Source organism: Mirounga angustirostris, unplaced genomic scaffold (genome assembly GCF_029215605.1).
Source record: "Mirounga angustirostris isolate CCGP_5_RB_7025 unplaced genomic scaffold, mMirAng1.0.hap1 SCAF_3, whole genome shotgun sequence".
Taxonomy (NCBI): domain Eukaryota; kingdom Metazoa; phylum Chordata; class Mammalia; order Carnivora; family Phocidae; genus Mirounga; species Mirounga angustirostris.
This window is the reverse complement of record NW_026991711.1, coordinates 136,969,727-136,989,552: the sequence shown is the minus strand read 5'-3', so window position 1 is coordinate 136,989,552 and position 19,826 is coordinate 136,969,727. Positions and strand designations below refer to the sequence as shown.

Below are 19,826 nucleotides of genomic sequence, written 5' to 3'. Positions count from 1 at the left end.
GATTTTCTGTTTCTTCTTGAGTCAGTTTTGATAATTTGTATCTTTATAGGAATTTGTTTATTGCATCTAAATTGCCTAATTTGGTGGCATAAAATTGATGACACCATTCCCTTATAATCCCTTTAAATCTGTAGAGGCCATAGTGCTGTCCTCTCCTTCATTTCTGAGTTTGCTAATATGTATCTTCTCTCTTTTCTCTTGGTCAATCTAACTAAAGGTTTGTCAGTTTTAATGATCTTTTCAAAGACCAAATTTTTAGTTTCACTGATTTTTCTCTATTATTTTTCTGTTTTCTATTTTATCATGTTCTGCTTTCATCTTTATTATTTCCTTTCTTTGGCTTGCTCTGGGTTTATATGGTTCTTTTTTGTAGTTTCTTAAGGTTGAAGCTCGGATGATCGATGTCAGACCTTTCTTTTTGTGACACAGATGTTTAAAGTTATAAATCTCCCTTTAAGTATTACTTTACCTGCCTCCTATAATATTGTTATGTTGCATTTTTCATTATTTTTTCTGTCCAAAATATTTTAAAGTCTATTGTGATTTCTTCTTTGACTCACGGAGTATTTAGAAGTGTGTTGTTTAATTTCAAAATATTTGGAGGGATTTTTCAGATTTCTTTCTGGTGTTGATTTTTAACTTAATTTTATTGTAGTTAGAGAACAGTATTGCAGTATTCCAATCCTTTCAGATGTGTCAAGATTTATATCAAGATTTATTTCAAAGAGGTGCCTGGGTGGCTCAGTCGTTAAATGTCTGCCTTCGGCTCAGGTCATGATCCCAGGGTCCTGGGATCGAGCCCTGCATTGGGCTCCCTACTCCACAGGAAGCCTGCTTCTCCCTCTCCCACTCCCCCTGCTTGTGTTCCCTCTCTGGCTGTATCTCTGTCTGTCAAATAAATAAATAAAATCTTAAAAAAAAAAAGATTTATTTCATAGCCTAACTTATGCTATATTCTGGAGAATGCTGGATGTGTACTTGAAAAGAATATGTATTGTTTGTTGGGCTGAAATCAAGTATTGCTGAATTGCCTATTTATCCTTTAAATTCTGTCAGTTTTTGTTTTATGTCCTTTGGGGACCTGCTGTTAGGTATGTATACCTTTACAACTGCTATATCCTCCTAAGGTACTGATCCTTTTATCATTTATGAAATTACCTTGTTCATTTCTAATATTTTTTTAAGTCTATTTTGTCTGAAATTAATACAGTTACTCCCATTCTCTCATTGTTATTGTTTCCATAGTATGTCTTTTTCCATCCACTTACTTTCAACCTGTCTGTGTCTTTGAATCTAAAGTGTGTCTCTTGTAGACAGCATATAGTTGGAGCTTGGTTTTTTTGTCCATTCTGGACAATCTCTGTCTTTTAACTGGGATGTTTACACCATTCACATTTAATGTAATTATTGATATGCTTGGATTTGATTTTGCCATATTGTTTTTACATGTCTCCTGTCCTTCTCAGTCATCTGTTCCTCCTTTACTGCCTTCTGTGCTGATATTTTTTACTTATCACTTTAATTCCTCAGTTGATTTTTTTCTGTATTTTTTTAGTGGACTTTCTTAGTGGTGGCTAAAGGGAATATAAAATGCATCTTAATTTAGTATAATCTACTTTAGCTTAACACTAACTTAATTCTAGTAAAATACAGAAACTTTTCTCTGATACAGCTCCATTCCCTCATTTTTATGCTATTACTGTAAAATACATCTACATTTTTTAAAAATTTATTTATTTGAGAGAGAAAGAGAGAGAGAGAGTAGGGGGAGGAGCAGAGGGAGAGGGACAAGCAGACTCCATACTGACTGCAGAGCCCAACGCAGGGCCCAATCTCACGACCCTGAGATTATGACCTGAGCCAAAACCAAGAGTAGGACACTTAACCAACTGAACCACCCCATCTACATTTTTTAAGTAAGCAAAACAGTGTTCTAATTATTGCTTTATACAATCTTATGTTTTTAAGGATGTTAAGAGAAGAAATAAGAACAAATATATCCATGGAGTCTTTTATATTAACCTACATATTTATCATTTCCAGTTCCCTTTATTTTTCCTTGAATTACTATCTACTGTCATTTTCTTTCTGCCTGAAGAATTGACTGCCTTTAGTATTTCTTGTAAGGCAGAACTAATAGCAACAAATTTTCTCATCTTTTATCCAAGCACATCTTTGCTTTTTTTTCATTTTTAAAAGATAATTTTTGCTGGTATAGTTTTTTCTTTCAGCATTTTAAATGCCTACTGCTTTTGGCCTTTATTGTTGTAGATAAGAAGTTACCCATTAATCATATTGTTGTTCCTTTATAGGTAAGAAGTTGTTTTTATTTGCTACTTCCAAGATTTTCACTTTGTCTTTAACAACACAGTTTGACTAGGATGTGTCTAGGGGTGGATTCTTTTGCACCTATCCTACTTAGAGTTCATTGAGCTTCTCCAGTATGTAGATGAATGCATTTTATCAAATTCAGGAAGTTTTTTTGGCCATTATTTCTTCAAATACTTTTCTATTTTTTCCATTTTCTATTTTTATATTTTTCTACTCCTCTTCTCTCTCTGCTACTATACATTAATCGGTACACTTGATGTTGTCCATAGATCTCTGAGGTTCTATTCATCCTCACTCAAATTTTTTCTCTTTTTCAGACTGGATAATTGCTATTGGCCCAGTTTTAAGTTCACTGATCTTTTTTTTTCTTTGCTATCTCAAATCTGCTGTTAAGTCAGTCTAGAGAATTTTTCATTTTAATTATTGTCCTTTTCCACCCCAGAATTTCCATGGGGTCCTATTTTTTAAAAAAAAAATTCGATTGGCTTGATGAGAGTCTCTGTTGTTTGATTCACTGTTTTTGTGTGTGTGTGTGTAATTTTTATTTTTACCTCAAAGTTATTAATAGCCACCAAATAGCATAAAATTACAATGATAATATTAGATGAACAAAGGAATGGCAAAGAAGAGCTTTAAGTTTTACTATGAAATAGTTTGGTCCAATGTAACAATGAAGGCATTAGAAGTCTATACTACCACATAATCTAGACAAGTAAGCTGCTGTCTATAAATAAAAATATCCCTGGTGATACACTATTCAAATAGTTTTTGGTTACTAAAATAGCATTTAGTAGAAGATTCTCTCAGCACCTTTAAGAGTTACTGTAAATGCCAAATATAAGGTAATGTTCACCCCCACCACCAAAAAAAATTACTCCTCAGAAAAGAGTCACCTTTTATTAAGATACTTCTAAAATCTCTCATAGGGTGCTCTCTCAATTACTTTATTTTGTACAGCAAAACATATTTGGGGAAAAATATCTGAGCCTGAGATTACCTTAATCAAAGGCAAATTTTAAAGGCTTATCAAGTCACCCGTATGAGCGAGAAACACAAAAAAGAGGCAACAAAACTTAACACAGACAGAATAATTACTTCTGGACCTATGGACTCTCAACTGCAACTGTGGGATGTCACTGAAAACAAGTCTTCTAAAGATCACTTAAAAAGTAATACAGTTATTGGGGCTCCTGGGTGCCTCAGTTGGTTAAGCATCTGCCTTCGGCTCAGGTTATGATCCCAAGGTCCTGGGATTGAGCCCTGCATCGGACTCCCTGCTTGGCAGGGAGCCTGCTTCTCCCTCTTCCCCTGCTCGTGTGTGCTCTCTCTCTCTCTCTCTCAAATAAATAAAATCTTAAAAAAAAAAAAAAGTAATACAGTTATGGTTACAAATATGCCCTGTGGGACTAAAATATCCAACAATCCTAATGTTATGCCATTGGCTACTTGAAGCTTGAGAGGAACATCCAGACATAGCTCATACAGAAATCCAAAACCTACCATACTTTGAACATCTTAGACTACAGTGAAGATGATTTTGTGATACTGTGATTTATATTACAAAATATGTATCTGTCTTCTTCCTGTTTCTGAAACAAAGTTCCTAAAGCCCGTGGAATTTTCTAAGCAATAAGAGTAATGGGAGCATCTTTTGTTATAATATTTGGTCTTTGTCATTGGTTCCTCAAAGAGCTCCAGAGCCATCAAGGTGAAAGGAATGTCTTGTTATTCATAACAAGCCCCTTTCAACCACATCTGCGTTTATGTTAATGAAGTGGCTTTTGAAAAGCCCCTAAGGATGGGAGCTATTCTCCAAGAGAACAAGCAACTGTGATTAGAATCCCTCCCCCCCAACACACACACATGCACCTTTGGGGAGGGGAGAGGGCTGGAGGCTGAAAATCACCAACCACCAGTGCTTAATTAACCATCCTATGTAATGAAACATATAAAAATCCAAAAGGATGGGGTTCAGAGAGCTTCAAGATTGGTGGAGAACACATCCACATGCTGGGAGGGCTCACCCCAAACTCCAAAGGGACAGAAACCCCTGTGCTCGGGACCCTTCTGGACTTCACCCTATGTATCTCTTCATCTGATACGCCTTAATATCCTTTGTAATAAACCAGTACTAATCTAGTAAGTAAGCTGTTTTCCTGAGTTCTGAGAGCTTCTCCAAAATTTGGTCAAATCCAAAGAGGGCATAGTGGGAACCTCCTATTTATAGCCAGTAGGCAAAAGTGCAGGTGACAACCTGAACTTGAAACTGGCATCTGGGGGGGGGGGGGCACTCGTGTGGGACTGAACCCTAACCTGTGATATCTGACGCTATCTCCAGGTAGATCATGTAGGAAGAGAATTAAACTGTAGAATACCCAGATGGTATCACAGAATCACTTGGTGTGGGAAAACTACCGCACATCTGGTGACCAGAAGTGCGCAAAGTGAAGACAGTACTGGGAGTGGAGGAGACACACAGCACGGTGTTTTTCCATTAGAGATGTACTCTGAAAACCATGTTAAGATCATTTAAAAATGGATTCAGATAATGAAAAAAACATGGATGTAGAAGATACATTATGAAATGAAATTGCTTCATGAACGTGAGGGTGCAAGAAAGGCAGTACTATTATATTATTTCATATAAAACATGATCTGTAAATACGTTGGTAGATAAACCATTTTAAAAAGGTATATAATTCTTCTCATTTTTTTGGTCTTCTCATTGGAAATTGAGGACCCACCTTATACACACATGATTATATGCTTTACAAACCACTTCACTTCTCCCTAGAACACAGTTTATTGGACTTTGGTATAAAGTATTTGTTTTAATTCTTTAAAAAAGGGTCATTAAGAACCATATTAAAGAAACATTTCCTTTTGATTTCTAAGTTTATTTTTCCCTTTTAGTTTTATGGCAACCATAGCTGGCTTTGAAAAATGTAAACATATAGTCAGTCTCGTTGAAACAAATACCATTATCACAAAATCTCTTTATAATAAAATATTACCAAGCAAGCTTAGTTTGGACTAATAGTACAAACGAATTTAGGTAAATGTCTGGAAATGGTTTTAACAAGACATGACATTTATTTCTAATTGGCTAATAAGAAAAGACCAGCACAATATCAAAACATGCAAATTAAATGGGTCTCTGACTGAAATAAATCAAGATTGAGTTCAAGGAAATGAGTTCAGGTACTTAAAAATTAGTATGTTTTCCATGGTTGAGTTTTAATGAGGATTTGGGCCTGTCAAAGAATCATATAGAACCAGTATCCTCTCTTAGAGTAGTAGTAAGAGGTCATGTAGAATCTGTAACAAATTTAAGAGGTGACAGCAGCCCTAGAGCACAAAGATGTAATTCCCCAGGCCTCTGAGACCCTCAGCCACCTTCCTCTGGAGTCCCGGGACCCAACCTGCTTCTAGGTACTTTGTGCAGCGTTCCTCTCCAAACTGGCTCCAGAAGAACAACACGACCCAGTATCTCACAATCCCACCCTCCTTCCCAGGAGTTATCTCACTGTTACACTCCCAGCCATCAAGGATTTGCATAAATACTTGTTAAGAAAAGAAAGAAAAAAAAGATAAAAGAATGGGAGTAATACAGAATTAAGAGGTTTCCAAAGATCCAAGAAAATGTGATCCATTATCGTATTGTTTCTTTTGACTTTGGAGTCTGAGGTTGTAGTCACTCCATTTCTTTGTAGATCTAGGGGAAAGATGCTCACTTCCCCTCCTTACCCTCTGAGGGATATCAAGTGGCAGCTGTCTCTTGGACTCTTCCCTGGGTCCCCCTATAAGCAGGTTTTCTAAGTCTGTGATGAAAAGTTTTGACACACATGCGTGCACCCCTGCACACACACGCATACACACTCCCACCCTTCACGCACATAGAAGAAAACTGAGACGCTGATCGTCGGAGACCCATCTGTGCAGCCTGGGCAGAATCATGACAAGACTCACGTCTCCCAGTCCCCATACCAGTGACATTCCATTCTGACACTCCGATAAATCATTCTTTCAAATCCTCCATCTGAGTACCAACAGCTGCTTTACTGCACCAGCTTTCCTGTGAACAAACTCAAGTGGAATGGATTCAAGCCATTCAAGTTCCCCCCCCCAGAACCCCAACAACTGAGGAAGATGACAGAGGTCAAAAGCGGGGGGCAGCTAAGCTGAGTGATCAAGGCCTCTGTGCTTGCTTGTCTCTCTTTTCTCTCTTAACCTTCCCATATTAAGACGTATTTGTGTTCATTTCAAGAGGCAGAAGTGCTATAATCCCCAACCCCTGAGCTCCCGAACTAGGCTCAGTTGGCAAATGGACTGCTTCTACCCATGCACAGAACACAGCTTGATCTTTAAGCTGCAGGAGGTGGTTTGAAGAGCTCTGATATTTCTTTGGTAGATACTTGTAAACATATAATTAAAATTAGTATCTCTAGAAACAAAACTAATCTTATCAAATTAATACATTTTAAAACACCAAAACTTGGTTAAGAAGCGTCTTTAATAATCAACCTCACAGGTCAATAAAGGAGCTATAAATACATAATTTACTATCACCTGACAGTTGTGAAACTTGTGTGGTTTTAAAGAAATGTTTACTGTTACCAGTTGCTTATTCCTGGCTCTACAGGGAAACAGTTATAGATCTAAAAAGACCTAATCAATTATAACCAAAGATTTGGTGTAGGTATAGGGAGGGAATGCTAGAGAGGTGCAGGAAACAGAGGACTGGCTAGTCCATAAAGTAACTAAGTAAAATCAAATTCACTCATCCAACTGCTTGGATACTTTCTTCCTCTTTTGCTCGAGAAGACCCGGGTTGAGAATGCTGGCTAGCAATGAATGTGTTTCGCATCCTCCTGGGACTCAGAATAAACTCTTGGAAAAAGGAATTCACACCATGACTTAAGTCCTTTTTCTATTCCTCATCCTCACCTCAAGAAACTAGAAAACTTAGTCTATTGAGTTCATTAAAGCTAAAGTCTTCCACTCAAAAGCATCAAATTAGGTCAAGGGTACAAGACAAGAAGCCCAGTTTCTAATCTCTTTAGAGCACCACATTTTCATCTGCTAGAAAGAATTACTTAAGCCACAAACAAGGATCAGAAAACTGGATTCAGGGGTGCCTGGGTGGCTCAGTCCATTAAAAGTCTGCCTTTGACTCAGGTCATGGTCTCAGGGTCCTGGGATTGAGCCCCTCTTCGGGCTCCCTGCCCAGGGGGAAGTCTGTTTCTCCCTCTGCCTGCCGCTCCCCGCCTTGTGCTCTTTCTCTAATAAATAAATAAAATCTTAAAAAAGAAAACTGGATTCAGATTTTTAAGGTAAACCCAACTAGTAAAAAAGTAAATACAATGGACTGGGAAAGGCGGAGCAATATGGTAACTGGGTCAGAGACAGGATATAACTAAAAATCAGAAATATGACTTAAAAGATTAGACGTGGTTTACACCCCAACAATATAACCCACTCTTAGGTATTCAGGTTAATAGGAAATGTACAGATTCAAGACTGAAAGCTGCCACATTACCCCGTTTTAGGCATAGATCTAAACATAGCTGAATGGGGATAAAATGCCCTCCATGTAAGAACTTAGGTAAAAACGCTGTTTATCAGAGTAAAAGCAATGTTAAACTGCTTGCTGCTTGAAGGTGGAAATAACAGCAACCATGTCCCTATGCGGGTAAGAACCAGTGTGCGCAGCCTTCTGGAACCTAGCCCATGTACAAGAAGAGGAGCTTCTATTAAGATCAACCTGAGAGGGCGCCTGGGTGGCTCAGTTGGTTAAGCGATTGCCTTCGGCTCAGGTCCTGATCCTGGAGTCCCGGGATCGAGTCCCGCATCGGGCTCCCTGCTCGGCAGGGAGTCTGCTTCTCCTTCTGACCCTCCCCCCTCTCATGTGCTCTCTCTCTCCTCTCATCTTCTCTCTCAAATAAATAAAAAAAATCTTAAAAAAAAAAAAAAAAAAAAAAAAGATCAACCTGAGAAATGTATACTAGTGGTCTACCACCAGCTGGATGACCTCGGGAAGTGTACTTAAGTTAGAGTCTTAGTTTCTTATTTATAAAAATTATTTATAGAAATTATTTTACCTATCTCATGGGGTCATTGTAAGTATTAGGTGAGATCATTTATAAAGAGGACCTAACCCACAACTCTTTACTGAGGATGTTTTGTTCTTATTCTCTGTAAAGACAAACCAAGTTGTTAACACTACAGCAGAAGAAGACGGGGTTAATCTTTTGAGGTTTTCTTGTTGGTTTTGTTTTCATCAAAGAACTGTCATGATAAAGAACCTGAGCAAAGTTAATTATTATAAAATTGAACGTTATACTTACTATGAACCTAAAGCTGCTCACTGGATTGTATAAGTTTGAGTGCAGAGTATTAAAAATATGTGTCTTTGTTTTTATATGGCAAAATTTTCTGTGTGCTCCTCTTTGGAAAGGGTATTCCCATCAGTTACAAACTACTGCTCCAAATGAGATAATTTAGATCAAGGTCATTACCAACCCAGACGACCAAACCTGAAAAATGCTGTTCTCACGTCAGAGACCTTGAAGGAAGAATGCTCTAATGGGATTGAAATACCTTGTAAAGAATTACAACATGAACAGCTCAAGAAATCCTAATTTGTAAAAGGTCACAGAGTTACAAAAAGCATCGCTCATTTCAGCTAATTAAATGAAATTTTAGTTAAACGACACCTTTAAATATTGGTATTGCAGCTGCGAGTGCATTTAAATAGCATTTACGCAGATATAATTAGCACAATTAAACATGGGTAGAAGTGGAAACACCATTCTTAATTATATTGATATAATCAGTTTTATTAATGCTTTATAGCAACAAAAGTGACATCTGACAGTGGCACACAATTCACGACTGAACCTAATATTAAGCATTTTAGCATATTAAGGAGTCTAAAGCTAGGTAATTGGGGAAAGAAAGAAATCAAATAATGCGTGCCTACCTGTGACGATCCCATAGTTGGGAGGTTCGAGAATTACTCCGTAAAACTGGATGATGTTTCTGTGACTGAGGACACTGAGTATTTCTGCCTGTACGAAAATCAAATACAAAGTTACGTAAGATTTCACATTTATAAAAGTCTCATAAAAGAGGTTTCCCATTCAGTTTCCTTTTACATACATTTACAAAGATAGATATGTGCTCAACAAGTATGCGATACTGATAGAACTGTCTTTAGCAGCCTTCTTAAAAGTTTAAGAATTTTGATTGAAGCTTTCTGACAATTTAAAAAGGAAATGGGGGGGGTGTCTGGGTGGCTCAGTCGTTGAGCGTCTGCCTTCGGCTCAGGTCATAATCCCAGGGTCCTGGGATCGAGTCCCGCATTGGGCTCCCTGCTCCGTGGGAAGCCTGCTTCTCCTTCTCCCACGCCCCCGCTTGTGTTCCCCTCTCTCGCTGTATCTCTCGCTGTCAAATAAATAAAATCTTTAAAAAGAAATAAAAAAATAAAAAATAAAAAGGAAATGGGATGAAGGTGAAGCAGTAGAGGTACGTCCTAGCAAGCCAGCAGGACAGGAAGCGAGGAGGGTGGCGGCGAGGCGAGAGGCCATAGCTGTTTACAGAAAAGCCCTCTTCCTAATAGTTGAATATGTTTTTTCTGCATCGTGTCTCTTGCGGGAGACTCAAAACTGAACTTCTACCAGTTGGATGAGTAGTCATGACAAAATTAATGGAGGATTTCTTAACTATTACTGAAACAGGTTCAGGTAATACCCATTTATATTATTTATCTAATCATTCAAAATATATCCTTGCTCTTGTACTGTATGCAGCAAAGTGGTGGGTTCCTGCCCTTCAGTAGTGATTTGGGAAGTAGGGGAGCCATGCTTTATATTTGAAATGTATTAAATACCAGAACACTCTCTTGCAGAGTGACATCATAAAAAACATGAAACTTAATTTTTTAAATGAAAAAACAGAGATACTGCAGTGTATATCTGCTAATGTCTATAAGAAGAGCATTCTCTAAATTAACTAAGTCATATGTACTTGTTACTTTTGTGGAGATAAAATATGGCTAATCAGGAATTATAAATACAATTAGATACAAAATCATTTAGGTGCAAAAAAAATTTGTTTTTAAATGAAAAGCATGTTATTGTAAGTAAATAAATAGGAGATTTATAATTCCCCATTCCAGAAAGGGTATTCAGAAGGTAAGCAAATAAGGAAAAATGGAACAGGGTTTGGTTCGAAAGGGGACTCCCCTTTGGGAATCTGCTCAATGTAAATTAGTATTATTTGTTACAAATTTTTTGTCATAGGATATGAATCGAGATTTCATTAAAAACACTGTGAAATTTGTTTTTAAGGTGGTATAACTAAGTACAAAAACAGAAGTTTAAGGGTTGGCATGGGGTCAGTATGGAATCAAGAGAAAGGAAAATTATCATTGACTGGATGAGACGTTTATCAAAGCTTCTTTGCTAGTGTTCTTCTTTTAGTGATGCAGGTGCTGAAGGGGGCTATCAAAACACTTCTTTCACACTCCCTGAGTGCCTACTGTGTGCAGAGGTTCTAGTTCTATGTTCATCAAACAACTTTCTTCCCATAGTTTAGTTTTCCAAGTAAAAAGAAAATGCATTCACTGAGCAAGACAATTATTCATCAGTATGGCAATTCTATTCTTATTAAGAAATAATAAATGAACTTTGTTCTTAAAACAGAGTTCAGGTGAGGGACACCTGGGTGGCTCAGTCGGTTAAGCATCTGCCTTCAGCTCGGGTCATGATCCTGGGGTTCCTGGGATGGAGCCCTGAGTAGGGCTCCCTGCCCAGCGGGGAGTTTGCTTCTCCCTCTGCCTCCTACTCCTCTCATGCTCTCTCCCCTCCGCCCAATAAATCAATAAAATCTTAAAAAAAAAAAAAGAGTTCATGTGAAGTTTGGAAAACATAAGCGCCCCTATTTTCAAAGCAGATCAACTCTTTGTGAGTAGAGCATTAGAATTCAATGCAATAAAGCACTAATGTTTGGACCAATATTTATCAAAATAGGGGAGTGTTAGCCTTTGGTATGTTTTGGTGTATTCTTTGGGGTATCCAAATTCTGTAACCATTAAAAATGTTTAAATCAAGGGGTGCCTGGGCTGGCTCAGTTGATAGAGCATGTGACTCCTGATCTCAGGGTTGTAAGTTCGAGCCCCACGTTGAGCGTAGAACTTACTTTAAAAACAAAACAAAACAAAAGAAAGAATATTCTAAATCTTTGGATGACCATTTTATAATTCAGCACCACATGGGATTTTCAATGTTCCAGCTAATCTTCATGTTTACATTTAAGATATTGCCAAGTGCTGCCTTGGAAAGACAAAATTTATCTTTCAAGTGCTGGTAAACATATGCAGATGTTAAAATAACAACCATTATTTTGTGTCCCATTGTTAGCTCATTTAAACTTTTTTTATAGTTAGCAAAAACTAAATTCTTGTGGTATAATTTGTAAGTAAAAGACAATTTCACAGGGGCGCCTGGGTGGCTCAGTTGGTTGAGCGGCTGCCTTCGGCTCAGGTCATGATCCTGGAGTCCCAGGATCGAGTCCCGCATCGGGATCGAGTCCCGCATCGGGATCGAGTCCCGCATCGGGATCGAGTCCCGCATCGGGATCGAGTCCCGCATCGGGATCGAGTCCCGCATCGGGATCGAGTCCCGCATCGGGCCCCCTGCTCGGCAGGGAGTCTGCTTCTCCCCCTGACCCTCCCCCCTCTCATGTGCTCTCTCTCTCTCTCATTCTCTCTCAAATAAATAAATAAAATCTTAAAAAAAAAAAAGACATTTTCACAGAATAAGACTTTGTTCTAATTTAACAAACTAAGATTTTGATTTAACATTATAAAAACAACATACTACTTTAGAGTGCTGTACTGGTTCCATGTAAATGGTCTTATAATAAGCAGAGAGAGACTAAATAAATGATATTTGCAATAAAGGAAGATCAAGTAATGTCTTGATGTGAGCAACTGAAGCAAGCTCCAATAGAAATAACTGTGGGAGGGCGCCTGGGTGGCTCAGTCGTTAAGCGTCTGCCTTCGGCTCAGGTCATGATCCCAGTGTCTTGGGATGGAGCCCCGCATCAGGCTCCCTGCTCAGCGGGAAGCCTGCTTCTCCCTCTCCCACTCCCCCTGCTTGTGTTCCCTCTCTCGCTGTCTCTCTCTGTCAAATAAATAAATAAAATCTTAAAAAAGAAAGAAAAAAAAAACTGTGGGATTAGCGAAGTGACTAAAATCTGGGCTGTGGCGATCAGCATCTGACAGCAAGTGGATGTATTCTGTAGATCTGCCTTTATAGGCACCTGCTTGCCAACAGTTCGTTAATGCAACTGTTATAGTAACAAAAAGCTTCTCTTTAAATTGTTGTTTTCCAGATTTATGTTTTGGAATACTCTAGCAAATAGACTGCCCATCAAAATAATGGCTTAGTGGTTAAGAAGTTCACTGTTATTAAGGAAACATACTAATGATGAAGGCTAAATATAATGGTTCATTGTGCCAAAAAAATTTTTTTTACACTATCAACATCAACAAAAGCCATTTATTTTCAGTAAATGTAATTTGATGAAAATGGTTCATTTTAGTTATGTTGACTTTATACTTTTATTTTTACTTAATTGAAAAATTGGTTTTGATTTTACAAGCGCTATAAGCACGACTTCTGGGGTGCCTGGCTGGCTCAGTCAGTAAAGCATGGGACTCTCGATCTCAGGGTTGTGAGTTTGTGTCTCATGTTCGGTATAGAGATTACTTAAAAATAAAACCCTAAAAAAAAAAAGGATAAGTAGGTCTTAGTTTTATGCTGTGTATACTTAAGTTACACTGAAATAATTTTTTAAAAATATTTATTTATTTATTTGAGAGAGCGAGAATGAGAGAGAGAGAGAGAGTACATGAGAGAGGGGAGGGTCAGAGGGAGAAGCAGACTCCCTGACGAGCAGGGAGCCCGATGCGGGACTCGATCCCGGGACTCCAGGATCATGACCTGAGCCGAAGGCAGTCGCCCAACCAACTGAGCCACCCAGGCACCCTGAAATAATAATTTTAATCAACATTAGACATACAGATGACTAATATTTCTATATATTTCTCAGTTTGCAAAATGCCATTCTAGGAACTCAAACAGAGATATGTATGCCAGTGTTCACTGCAGCATTACTCACAATAACCAAAAGGCAGAAGCAAGCTGAGCTGGGCAGAGAAACAAAATGTGATATATAAATACAATGGAATATTAATTTAGCTATAAAAAGGCATTAATTTTTAAGTTCTGATACATGTTACAATACAGATCAACCTTGAAAACATTACGCTAAGTGAATAAGCCAGACACAAAATGACAAATATCACATGACCCTTCTTTTACAACATATCTTGAATTGTCAAATTCAGAGATAAAGAATGCAGGTTAGAGGTTACACCAGCGCTGGAGGAGGAGGGAATGGGGAGCTGCTGCTTAATGTGCAGAGTCCCTGTTTGGAGTGATGAAAAAAATTTGGAAATAGATCATAGTAATGGTTGTACAACACTGTGAATGCAATTAATGCCACCAAAGTGTACACTTAAAATATGGTTAAAATGGCAGATTTCATGCTATATATATTTTACCACAATAAAAAATGTTTTAAAAATGCAGTCAGAATGGCTAAAATTAACAAGTCAGGAAATGACAGATGTTGGCAAGGACACGGAAAAAGGGGAACCCTCCTACACTGTTGGTGGGAATGCAAGCTGGTGCAGCCACTCTAGAAAACAGTATGGAGGGTCCTCAAGAAGTTAAAAATAGAACTACCCTACCACCCAGCAATTGTGCTACTAGGTATTTACCCCAAAGATACAAATGTAGTGATCAGGAGAGGCACCTGCACCCCAATGTTTATAGCAGCAATGTCCACAATAGCCAAACTGTGGAAAGAGCCCAGATGTCCATCGACAGATGAATGGATAAAGAAGAAGTGGTATCTATATACAGTGGAATACTACTCAGCTATCAGAAATAAAAAGAAATCTTGCCATTTTTAACGACACGGATGGAACTAGAGGGTATTATACTAAGTGAAGTAAGTCAATCAGAGAAAGAATTACCATATGATTTCAGTCATATATGGAATTTAAGAAACAAAACAGAGGAACATAGAAGAAGGGAGGGAAAAATGAAAGAAGATGAAATCAGAGAGGGAGAAAAACCAGAAGAGACTCTTAAGCATAGGAAACAAAATGAGGGTTGCTAGAGGGGAGGAGGCTGGGGGGCTCAGGTACTGGGGTGATGGGCATTAAGGAGGGTACATGATGTAATGAGCAATGGGTGTTATATGCAACTGATGAATCACTGAACTCTACTACCTCTCAAACTAATACACTATATGTTAATTAACTGAATTTAAATAAAATAAATTTAAAAAATAAAATAGGAGAGCTCTCAAAAAATAAATAAAAAATGCTATTCTAGACTTTTATAGAGATGATCATATTCTTTCCCTATATATTTATATACATATATGTGTACACATACATACATACACCATAATAATCATCTCAAAGTTACAGAACTCAAGGTCTAAATATCCTTGGGTAAATAAGTACTTTTCCAGATTAGGATTTAAGGAAGTAAGGAAAGTCTGTGACAGACTACAACAATTTTAACTCTGGCCCAGAGACTCTCCATAAAGGGTCCCAATCTGATATAGAAGAGAAGTTCCCACAGTCTATCCATAAAAATGTCCTCATCAGAGTACAAAAATGTCTACACAGACGTAAGATACGTGACTGCTCCTACTTCCAGCAGGCTGGTTTCTTCCTCTCTCCTCTCTCCTCCCCTCCCTTCCTACTTCTCTTCTTCTTTCTTTATAGGAAGGATTACAGGCATTTTAGTGAACAGATCCAGGGGGAGGAGGTATTTTGTTATATGACAACACTAACGAAAGAAAGTAAAGATACTGATAGCACTCTATTGATCTACGGACAACACTAGCGAAAGAAATGGTTTCTGAAGACCCACATCATTAGGCTGGCAGGCTCTACTTACATCTTCTCTTAGGAACAGGCTTTATTTTATCTGGCCCTTCTCTATGTTTATATGGACCGATGAGCTGCTAGCTCAATTTACCATGTTTTCAGAAGTCAGCCAGCATACGGGTTCCAAATGGCCGATTCAGAGAGATTAAGAGAAGTTAAATATTATAATTTAAACTAAATTTAACTAAATATCATAATTTAAATAAATTTAAGGGAATTTGTTTTAATCCTCTTCTTTCAAAGTACTTGCAACAGTCTTAAAAGAAGATTTTAAGTCAATTAGTATCTTTATCTTCAGAGCAATCCCTTTCCCTCAATTCAGAACTTATTTTTAGGGCCGCCTGGGTGGCTCAGTCATTAAGCGTCTGCCTTCAGCTCAGGTCATGATCCTGGGGTCCTGGGATCGAGCCCCGCATCGGGCTCCCTGCTCCGCGGGAAGCCTGCTTCTCCCTCTCCCACTCCCCCTGCTTGTGTTCCCTCTCTCATTGTCTCTCCCTCTCTGTCAAATAAATAAAAGCTTTAAAAAAACAAAACAAAACAAAACAAAAACTTATTTTCTATTTTGGCAAAACTGCCTTTTTGAAAAAAATTGAGATATAATTGACACATATTATATTAGTTTCAGATGTAAAACATGATGATTCAATATTTATATATATTAATCACCACAATTAGTCGTTAACATCCATCACCACACACAATGACAAGTTCTTTTTTCTTGTGATGAGAACTTTTAAGACCTACTGCCTTAGCAACTTTCGACTATACAATACAGTATTATTAACTGTAGTCACCATGCTCTATATTACATCTCCATGACTTATTTTATAACTAAAAGTTTTTCAACCTTATCCCAAATTTAAATTTGTTTAAATTAGGAGAGCTGCCATAAAATCCTTAAAGATTCTGTTTTTAAGGCTTGTTTTACATTTTTTACATTCCACTGACATAGTCCATATGTATTTATGTGATAAATATATATATATGTATATATATATTTTTTAAGTAGGCTCCACACCCAGCATGGAGCCCAACATGGGGCTTGAACTGAGATCAAGCACAACCCTGAGATCACGACCTGAGCTCAGATCAGGAGTTGGACGCTTAACCAACTGAGCCACCCAAGTGCCCCTGAGATAAATAAATTGTTAATAAAAGTGAGTTCACTTCCTTTTTGAAAGAAAGTAAAGATATTGATAGCACTCTATTGATCTACGGACAATATTAACGAAAGAAATAGTTTCTGAAGACCCACAGCATTAGGCTGGCAGGCTCTATTTACATCTTCTCTTAGGAACAGGCTTTTCTCCCAGGTTGTCAATAGCTATTATCCTCCACATAACAACAGGAATGTATCCTTCTGCCTGTGATGTGATACTGACAACAAAGACAGTGGGTATAATAAAATCCAAGGTATGCGTCTACTGCCCACTGTCAACTGCTCCTTCTTGCCCTCTGGCGCACATAACATTTAAAACATTCCCGGGACCCTGATCTCTGAGGTCCTCAACAATTCTAAGATTCTCTGATTCCATCAGAGTATGATAGTAAAAAAAAAAAAAAAAAAAAAGGAGTGGCTCATTCAATCATTCAAAAGAAGTAGTGTCCTTCACACTGTGCATTCAAGGTCAAAGGCTTTCTCCAATGACAGCTCTGTCTCCAAAATACCAATATGATCCAGGATCAGTATATTCTCTCAAAGTTCAAGAAGATAGGAGATGATCCCCCTTTTTAAAAATAGAAATTATATATGTAAGAGAGACTGAAAAGAAACAAAATATTAATTACAGTCATCTCTAGGTAGCAGAAAGAATCAAATGATTTTAAATTTTTATGTATTTCTAAAATTCTTCACAATAAGCCTATATAGTTTTTTAAAATTTTTTTAAAGATTATTTTTATTAGGGCGCCTGGGTGGCTCAGTTGTTAAGCGTCTGCCTTCGGCTCAGGTCATGATCCCAGGGTCCTGGGAGCGAGCCCCACATCAGGCCCCCTGCTCCGTGGGAAACCTGCTTCTCCCTCTCCCACTCCCCCTGCTTGTGTTCCTGCTCTCGCTCTCTGTCAAATAAATAAATAAAATCTTTAAAAAAATAAAAAATAAAGATTATTTATTTGAGAGAGAGAGAGAGAGCACGAGCAGGGGGAGGAGCAGAGGGAGAGGGAGAACATGGGGCTGATCCCAGGACCCTGAGATCATGACCTGAGCCGAAGGCAAATGCTTAACTGACTAAGCCACCCAGGCAATCCTAAACCTACATAATTTTTAATCACAAAAAGCATGCATGCAATATATATGACCAGAAAATATAAATATAAAATGAAAAATATTTATTTGCATGGAAATTCTGATTTTCTCTAGGATTAGATCAGGAAGAAGTAATACTCTTTCCTTACCTTCCCAGAACTACCCTAGACATATAAAAACTAGTTCAGTTAACCTCTGAGCTGTGAGTTTCTACTGACCTGGGTCTGGAACAAATTAATATTCACCTGAGTTATTCTTGAAGAAGGCCACAGGTCCTGAGAGGCCATAAGACCACAGATGTGGGTGCTGGAAACTGAAATCTAGATTGATTTCAACCTACTCAGTATCTGCACTTTTATTAAATGATCTCCTCCACCTTTTTACATTTGCTTCTGTGGCCTGCTGCCCTTTAGAGAAGCCTTTCCTACACTGCTCATCTTGTAAAATGTCTAGTATAATACCGCATGAGGGAGAAAGGCCAAATACTTTATATATAGGAAGCACTCAATCTTGTCTGCAGAACGAATATACAGTATTTGATGATAATGATATTTAGTGTGTTTAAATAACTGCTAGAGAGAGTGCACGTTAGTAAATGTTTACTCTGAACAGCAAAGTGGGAAGAGTAAAATGCCAGAGGATGTAGATTTGCTTCAGTATGCATTCTGTTCTTCCACATGCATAAAGGCTGTTTCTAAGGCTGGTATTTGATAAGAATGACAGTCAATCAATTACATAACTGTAGTAGAAGCCCCATCCAAAATTTGTGCTCACTAGCTCATTGTTGATTTAAACTTTCAGAATCAAGACTTGCACTTTGCGTCTGCAGCCCAAGATGATCACATGAGCACAATTTCTTGAGTCCTTTCCTGCTTTGCTATTCTCTGGCATGCCCTTGCTTTGACATTGTACTCTTTCAGATTCACAATGCAGAGCCTTGCTTAGTCTTCAACCTTCCATTTCCAATTTTCTACCCAATACGTTTTACCACATACAGTTGACCAGATTTGAACTGTGCGAGTCCACTTATACGTGGGTTTTATAAATAAATACAGTATGGTACTCTAAATGTATTTTCTCTCCTTTATGATTTTCTTAATAACATTTTCTTTTCTCTAGCTTACTTTATTGTAAGAATAGGGTATATAATACATGTAACATACAAAATATTTGTTAATCAACTGTTTATATTATCTGTAAGGCTTTCAGTTAACAGTAGCTATTAGTAGTTAAGTTCTGGGGGAGTCAAAAGTTATACGCAGAGTTCTGACTGTGCTTGGGGTGGAAAGTAATTGGTGCCTCTAACCCCACGTTGTTCAAGGATCAACTCTATTTCCAAAATCACCTCTGAAGATAAACCAGCCTTTCATCAAGTCCACACACTTTCCATACCCACTGTTCTACCTGAACACCATGGTAGATGCTCCCTGCTGTACACTGAATGTTTGTATTCCCCCAAAATTCATATGCTGAAATCTAATCCCCAGTGTCATGGTATCTGAAGATGAGGCCTTTGGAAGATGACTAGATTATAAGAGTAGAATCCTCAGGAATGGGGTTGCGCCCTTACAAAAGAGACCCCAGAGAGTTCCCTTGCCCCTCCCACCAGGTGAGGACACGGCAAGGAGATGGCCATCTATGAACCAGGAAGCAGGCTCTCACCAGACACGGAAGCTGCTAATACCTTGATCTCAGACTTCCCAGCTTCCACAACTATGAAGATTAATGTTTGTTGTTTATAAATCACCCTGTCTTTAGTGTTCTGTTAAAGGAGCCAGCTTGGGCCAGTGTCCTAAAAGTCCACAGTAATTCAACCAGGTCTCTTACCAACAGGACGATTCGAAAAGACACAGCCACTGGTCTTCTCTGTACAGCATACCTCTTCTCTTTATCACCACAGAGCCCAGAACTATTGTACTTAGCGGCAAAAGGTAAGGGACAAAGGGAAATTCTTGATTTAAAAAGTCCTAAAATAGTACTTACAAATCTGTAAGGTCAACACACCTAGCTTTTTCAGGCAAGGCACAGGCAGAACTTCTCTTCTGCTGTAGGCTCGGATTATAAAGATAACCGCGGCAGAATGCTCAGTCTCAGTAATCAAAAGATTTATATGCATCAGACCACAAAACCAGGGTCAAAACCAAGAAAATACTGTTTAATTTTTTTTTTAAGGTTTTATTTACTGAGAAAGAGAGAGAGAGTAAGCAGAGG

General features: G+C 38.2%; 1 protein-coding gene across 6 annotated transcripts in view; it reads right to left on the bottom strand.

Moving 5' to 3' along the window:
• Positions 1-19,826, bottom strand: part of MAP3K20 (mitogen-activated protein kinase kinase kinase 20) — a 186,931-nt gene that overhangs the window by 92,458 nt on the left and 74,647 nt on the right. For all 6 annotated transcript variants that reach the window (XM_045868602.3, XM_045868601.3, XM_045868604.3 and 3 more), the window contains exon 3: positions 9,314-9,401. In XM_045868602.3, the coding sequence (XP_045724558.1) occupies positions 9,314-9,401 (88 nt within the window). The remainder of the gene's footprint in view (positions 1-9,313; positions 9,402-19,826) is intronic.